The 7,866-nt window shown below is 42.2% G+C and overlaps 1 protein-coding gene across 1 annotated transcript in view; it reads left to right on the plus strand.

Annotated features, from left to right (window-relative positions):
- The window catches only part of RAB11FIP1 (RAB11 family interacting protein 1 (class I)), a 13,735-nt gene extending 7,850 nt beyond the window's left edge, over nt 1-5,885 (plus strand). The window contains exon 6 of the mRNA XM_015565240.1: nt 4,742-5,885. Coding sequence (XP_015420726.1) covers nt 4,742-4,960 — 219 coding nt within the window. The 3' untranslated portion in view covers nt 4,961-5,885. The remainder of the gene's footprint in view (nt 1-4,741) is intronic.
- The last annotated feature ends 1,981 nt before the right edge of the window (nt 5,886-7,866 follow it).

Raw genomic sequence — 7,866 nt, forward strand, 5'->3', positions numbered from 1 at the left:
GTTTCTGATCACTGTCAGTGGCAGGGGGCTTCTTCCTGCTTTCCCTTTCACCTCCCTGCATTGTGTCTACTTATGCAAATTAACCGCCATCTTGTTGGCAGTTAATTTGCATATAGCCCTGATTAGCCAATGAAAAGGGTATTGGTCGTACGCCAATTACCATTTTTGTCTTTTATTAGATAGGATTTCAATTTCACCAATTGTCCCAGTAATGTCCTTTTTAGGGTAATTTTTCCTGTAGTCCAGGATCCAATCCAGGGTCACTCATTATGTAGAATTTGACTTAGTTAAGATTTGCAAGGGATTTCCTCATGGTTTGGTTGAGGTTATACATTCTTGGAAGGAATTAACTATGGAAATAATGTGTCCTTCTTAGTGCATTGTAAGAAGAGGCACATTATATCAGTTTGTACCAGGAGTGGAAGTGTTAACTCTGATGACTTAGTTTGGTGGTGTCCCCATAGGTCAGTGATGGCGAACCTATGACACGCGAACTCATTTTTTTGTTGATTTTTCTTTGTTAAATGGCATTTAAATATATAAAATAAATATCAAAAATATAAATCTTTGTTTTACTATGGTTGCAAATATCAAAAAATTTCTATATGTGACACGGCACCAGAGTTAAGTTAGGGTTTTTCAAAATGCTGACATGCCGAGTTCAAAAGGTTTGCCATCACTGTCCTAGGTTCTCCAGTAAAAAGTTGCTCTTTTTCCCTTTACAATTAATAAGAAATTTGTGGGGAATTAATTTCAGACTTTGTAAACATGCTGTTCTTCATCACCTTTTGATTCATAGGCTTTAGTATCCACTGGTGAATATAGCAGTTGCAAAATGATGGTATTTCCAGCTCCATCACCTGCATAGTAACACTCCTTCAATTCTTTTTCACTTAATAATATATCATAACCTTTTTTGCATGTTGCTACTTAATTATTCTTGAAATGGTTATATACCATTATTCACTTAACCATTTCCCTATTGTCGGATACTCAGATTGTTTTCTTTTTTAAAAATTAAATTTATTAAAGTAACATTGGTTAATAACATTACATAAATTTCAAGTGTACAACATTATGTTTTCTGTTTTGCAAGATGAATAACACTACAGTCAACAATTTCTTGCATAGAACTTTTTCCCTCCTGTTAGATTATTTCCTTAAGCTCAATATCCATGAAAAACATTGCTGGATTAGAGGGTTTCTTCTCATTGAAAAGCTTAGGCTAACATTAAACAACAACCACCACACATCAAGAAATAGACTCCCTACAAAAACAAAATCAACCTCACAGATGATTTCTGCTTTGAGTGTCCTCATCCTGCCCTTCCTGGTTCTAAAATCAGAATGATTTAGGATCGGCTTGTTGCAGACCCTGATCTTTGACTCATTATCACATGGACCGGAGGAGAATGATATACTGAGTGACTGATGACCATTAGTGGGCAAGGCTGTGTCGTGTTTCAAATATGTGGAGAGGAATTTCCTAAATGACTACTGGGGACTGTAGTTGGTAAAAAATAAAGTTTATTTATTTGTTCATCCTCACCCAAGGATATTTTCTCCATTGATTTTTAGAGAGAGTGAAAGGGAGGAAGAGAGGGAGAGAAGATGAGAGGGAGGGAGGGAGGGAGGAAGGGAGGAAGGGAGGGAGGGACAGAGAAAGAAACATCGATGTGAGAGAGGCACATCGATTGGTTGCCTCCCACTCTCACCCCAACTGAGGCCGGGGAGTGAACTTGCAACTGAGATATGTGCCCTTGACTGGGAATGGAACCCTGAATCCCGTCCACGGGCCAACACTAACCATTAAGCAAACTGTCCAGTGCAGTTTTTGTGTTTTTTTAAAATAAAACTTTTTTTGCTCATGACTCCTTCCCTCCTGCAAACATTTTTAAAGTGCTGGGTACCTACGCCACCAGGAGCTGGGCTAAAGGCTCACTGAGGCTGTAGAGCTGAGTTTCAGGCCAAGAGGCTGAGTAGTAATAATGAATTGTGGCTGAAAACAAGTCAGCATCTTCTAGCCATCTTGCCTTCTCTCGAAATTACCAGCTGCAGCCAGAACTGTGTACCTACCTACGATGTTTTAGCCCCAGCCTAAAAATGTACCATAACCTGAGCAGCTCAGCTTGGCTGGGTTCTGTGCTTGTGTGGAAGAGGCAGCACTTGTCTTCCTGGAGTTAACAATATTTACCAGGAAACTGGGCAAAAGAACAGCATAAAAGGGACATGAGAACTAGAGTCATGTAGTGGCCTCCCATCCCCTCTTCCTTTTACTGTGGAATGCAGCTTGGCTCCAAAGAGAAACAACACCTAGCTTTCAGGAAGTTAGCAAGAAAGACCCTTGGCTCTCATTTTATTCACTCTTCAAAGCTTGTTTAACCAGGGGCTTATCTCCTGGCCCTGGCAGAGAGAATAACTTGCCTTAAAACAAAGGCAACTGCTGCTTGGCTTGCTCATGATTTGTAAGCCCCACTGCTGTCCCTCTGCCCGCAGCAAAACTCTTAGTCCTGGACCATACCTAGTAAATAGTCGAGTCAATACGGAAAGTTTCCTAGAGACTGCTGTTGGCTGGCCATATAATGGATGCTTTGTGCTAACGCATAAACAATACTTATAAAAAGAACTACTCTTTGGAATGTTGCAAGGTAAGAGAGAGGTTAGAGAAAGAAATTGCATAGCTAAAATTATGAAAGGCTAGCTGAATCATTACTAGAATGGATTGGGGGGAAGGTATTTTTCTTGGGGCCTCCATCCTTTATAGATGATTTATGCCTAGGCGTGTATTATTTACTCAGGTGGCTTTGACACTTCCATTTAAAAATAATACAGCCAACTACACTCAGAAATCATCTGTCCTGTGATATGGAAAAAGTTGGACACAGTTTGAATATACATCATTATTATTGCAACTGTGCAGGAAAAAATCCAATGTAAGATCCTGAGAGGAAATATGTGACAATGGGCACTGTTGTTTCTTGAATTAATGGGTATTTTCTTTGCACCTCTTCCTCTTCATGGCCAATGCTCACCTTCTGAAATGCTGAATTGTTCTATAATTTTTTTAAGTCATCACAATCGTAGAATCTTCTAATGACTTCAAAGTCCTGTATCCCTTTGGAATACAGAATTTAAATTGAATAACTGTTTGGCAGTTTGTATGAAATACCTTAAGTGTGTATGCCTTTTTAATTTTTTTAAAATTGATTTTTAAAAAAAATATATATTTTATTGATTTTTTTACAGAGAGGAAGGGAGAGAGATAGAGAGTTAGAAACATCGATGATGAGAGAAACATCGATCAGCCGCCTCCTGCACATCTCCTACTGGGGATGTGCCCGCAACCAAGGTACATGCCCTTGACCGGAATTGAACCTGGGACCTTTCAGTCCACAGGCCGACGCTCTATCCACTGAGCCAAACCGGTTTCGGCTGCCTTTTTAATTATACACATTTTTATTAAGGAAATATTTGGAGATGTAACCGAAGATTTATGTTAATACATTTTAATTAAAATGTTATTATATAATTGTGAAAATTGAAAACAACCTAAATACTCAGGGAGAGAGATGGTTAAAATATGATGGAATTTTAAGCATCTATTAAAAAAGCAATTTTTGCTAAAATCTAATGATGGGAAAAGGCTCACAAAATAACAATTTAAAGAAGCTATAAAACTATATCCTGGCCTTAGCTGGTTTGGCTTAGTGGATAGAGCATTGGCCTGGGGACTGAAAGGTCCCAGGTTCGATTCCTGTCAAGGGCATATGCCCGGGTTGCAGGCTCGATCCCCAGTAGGGGGCATGCAAGAGGCAGCCAATCAATGATTCTCTTTCATCATTGATGTTTGTATCTCTTCTTCACCCTTCCTCTCTGAAATCAATAAAAATATATTTTAAAAAAACCCCACAACACTATATCCTGTATGATGTTAAAATTGTAAAGCACACTATAAAGAAACCAAGGAAAAATAAGAAAGAGAATTCTATTGTGATCCTCCCCTATGGCATCCTGAAAATGCCCAGTCTTTAAAACCCCTCAGAATGAAGGCCCAGCATGCACTTTCCTGAATAATAAATTTAATTAAGGAAATAATTTTAAAGATCAAAAGTAAGCTAATACAGAGTTAGAATTTGGTTCTTTTCCACTTCATCAAAAGGACCGGGGCCTGACCAACGTGGCGAGTAGTTAAGTGTCAACCTATGAACCAGGAGTTCAAGGTTCAATTCCTGGTTAGGGCACATGCCTGGGTTGGGTGCTTGGTCCCCAGTAAGGGGCATGCAGGGGGTAGCTGATCCATGATTCTCTCTCATCACTGATATTTCTATCTCTCCCTCTCCCTTCCTCTCTGAAATCAATAAAAATATATTTGGGGAAAAGAAAAAAGAAAAATAAGAAAGAGACCCAAACGTTATGGGTTGGAGTTATAGGTAATATTTTCCCCCCCACTCCATGATGAGCAGATATTCCTTTTATAATTAAAAACAAAATCCTGTCATTTGGGGGAGGAAATTACTGATAATTCATCTCCAAGGTCTGGTTCAGATGTCACTCCATCTTTGAAGTGTGTCCAATCACCTGCATAGCAGTGTTTCCTGTTTGTCCAGGTCCTAGAGCACATTGTACCTCTCTGAACGCCGACCTCTGGTTATGGTCATTGAACCCCTCTTTTGTATTTCTTTTAGCTATTTAGACTTCTTTGCTGACTTTACGTTTTCCCCCTCTTCTTTCCTCTCCAAAGAAATACACCCCCTCGGACCCTGCTTTTGCGTATGCACAGCTCACCCATGATGAGCTGATCCAGCTGGTCCTCAAACAGAAGGAAACAATAAACAAGAAGGAGTTCCAGGTTCGCGAGCTGGAAGACTACATCGACAACCTGCTCGTCAGGGTCATGGAAGAAACCCCCAACATCCTCCGCGTTCCGGCTCAGGTCGGCAAGAAGGCAGGGAAGATGTGAACGGCCAGCCTATGACACTGAGACTTTTTTTGTGAGTTTCTTTACACTTCCTCCTGAGGTCAAGGACTCCGTGTGCCTGATAACCAGCCTAAGGCTCCAAGTCGCCACCTATCTCCCTTGCGTGTGCTATCTGGCAAGAGTCAGTTCTGCCAGTTGAAGCCAGGTTACTTATTACAACGAGTCCTTTACTGTACGTTCCCAGGGTTTTATTTTTAAACGCCACTGTGCCTTATGTTGTGAATATTTTATGCCCTGAAAAACAGGGTCATAAGATCTGATCCTGGCCCAGAGAGTCCAGTGGCTCCAGGGGTATTAATGTATTTTAACATCGGGGTTTCCTTTCTTTGACACTGAGATTCTAAAATACGTATCCCCCAGCCATTAACGCTCGGGGTGAAACGAGAAGGTGCTGCGTTACACATACTGTCTTGGCTTTTGAGTACCTCGGGTGTGTCTGTTTGGCTGCAGAGGTTAGATTTTGATACCACATCAACCTCCTGCGCTCCTTAGATTTGGTCCTGCTTTGACCAGAGCAGAGGAGCTTAGGGAAAGCCCTGAGTGTGCCTTTCGAATTTGTAACAAGTTGCCTTTTCTAAACACACTTCCATTACTCCCTAGCCTTAAAATGTGCTCTTGAGAAGTAGAACAGGGGCTGAGAGTCACTTGGCACTCACTCAGGGGGAGCTGGTGCAAGTCCCTCCTCCCATAATAGCAGGGTTCCTGCCAGCTGGATTGGCCTAGTCAGGGCCTTATAAGGGATTGGGTGACCCAGGCTTCCTAAAACAGTTCCACCAGGTGTGGGATGGTTTCAGTAGGATCCCTGTGGCCTTTCCTCCTGTGCTTCGGCTCCCTGCTTTCCCTGGCCATTCTTCCTGGCATTTGCCCCCTTGTTATAAAATGGTAAAGAGCAAGAAAATGATACTTATTTTGGAGTTGCTTATTTTTAAAACTAGATTAACACACATATTTTTAAACATTAGGACACTTGGCCGGTATTATTAATCTTTTTCTGTTGTTGTTGTTAATCCTCACCTGAGGATATTTTTCCATTGATTTTTTTTTTTTTAGACAGAGTGGAAGAGGGGGGAGAGAGAGAGAGAGAGAGAGAGAGAGACCGATGTGAGAGAGATACATGGATTGGTTGCCTCCTGCACACACCCCGACCAGGGCAGGGGTACCTGCAACCGAGGTACGTGCCCTTGACTGGAATCGAACCTGGAACCCTTCAGTCTTCAGGCTGTTGCTCTAGCCACTGAGCCAAACCTCCTAGGGCTCTTAATCTTAATGAATAGTATCAGTTCAAATTCTTCAGGTAATATCATTGTTAGTAACCTAATATTGCAATTAGAATGTTTCTGTATTACTCATTTTTTCCTCCTGGTTGTGACGGAATCTCACCAATCTTGACCTCTCTCCTGGGGGAGGAGCGTCACCGGCCAGTGGGGTGGGCAGGGGTGGCAATTCTAGCCGGTATTAAATTGGGAATCTCTTCTTCGCATGTTCTTGTTATATTGATGTTAAGAGGCAAGATTGCTGGCACCAGAATTCCTTTCTGGATCATGTCTGCTGCAACCTTAGTTATATTGGAGCACTTTAATCTGAAGGATGATACTGTAACTTGATTTATCTGATTAGTTTTTAACTACCTATAGCTATTGTATTTAATACTCTCCTACAGTACTGGGGACCACTGTAAACTTCTCAGATGCCTTGTATTTTTGTAGTGCTATGACATGTATGTACATACCTACAAAGAGAACTGTATATCCACTTGAACTCTGAAAATGTACATGTATATATTTGTTCCACGACATGTTTTTTACTTGATATAAATGTGTTTTGACTGTGATAACCCAAGTGCCCCGGGGGGCAGGTGAGTTCTGAATGGTTTCTCGTCTGAAGGGCTGGTGTGGAGACCTGCACTGTTCAGGAGGGGTTGGTTTGGAGGTTGCTGCTAGGACCTCGGTATGTATCTTGGTCGGTGTTTGAGAGGGGCACTGGGTGGAGGAATGAATTCCTGTGTTCTGATATGCCACTTGGGAACTCTGGAGAATGAAGGACAATTTACTTCAAGGGTGTCTGGTTTCTACCACTGCTGGGGGGAAAATTCAATTGATAGCATTCCTGTCCCTCTCCAAAGTAGATAGCCTGAAGGTCACTCGTTAATGACTGTCCTTGAGGACTCTACTTGGACGGAGAATTCTACTTGGACGGAGAAGAGTTTATTTGAGCCATTTAACCTGCTCTGAGCCATTAGCAGGGCAGTGGTGAGTTGGAGTGCTGGACTCTGATACCTGGCACATGTCTGAAGGCCTGTGCCCATCTCTACAGGACTGGGACCTGCCTCTAGCTGCTGTGAATGCTACCCTACCTGACAGGCCCCGGGAGGAGGCTGTGCTCTGGAGCAGCAGGGGCAGCTGCCTTCTTGACCTTGCTAGTTGCCTCCAGAAGGAACAGTCAGTACTTTAGGGAAACATCTGATTAAAAGCAAACACCTTGCAATGAATTTCAGCTGGAGGTCAGCTCCATGAATAAGATGTCAACTTTTTGCTTGGTTGTTTCATATCATCTCATTCCTTGGACTTTGACAGGTGTCCTGCCCTTCCCTTTTATCCCTGCGTGTTAACCTCATCAGGGTAGCAGACTGGAGAAGCAAGAAAGTGTGCCCTTTGCCATGCGGGACAGCTGTTGACCTGAGTGGAAGGGTGTGTGCACATATGCATGAACCAATGCGATACATGTGTGTGGTTCCAGCTTTGCTAAGAGTGGGAGCTCAAAAGGGCATCAAGGGAGGAAGGTCCATGACACTCAGCCACAAACTGTATTGAAGGCCAGAGGCGATTTAATGTTAAATTGTGCAGGATCTTTCCTCACTGGGTCCCTCTCCCAGTTGACTCTTTTTTCTT

This window comes from Myotis davidii, unplaced genomic scaffold (genome assembly GCF_000327345.1).
Source record: "Myotis davidii unplaced genomic scaffold, ASM32734v1 scaffold93, whole genome shotgun sequence".
NCBI lineage: Eukaryota > Metazoa > Chordata > Mammalia > Chiroptera > Vespertilionidae > Myotis > Myotis davidii.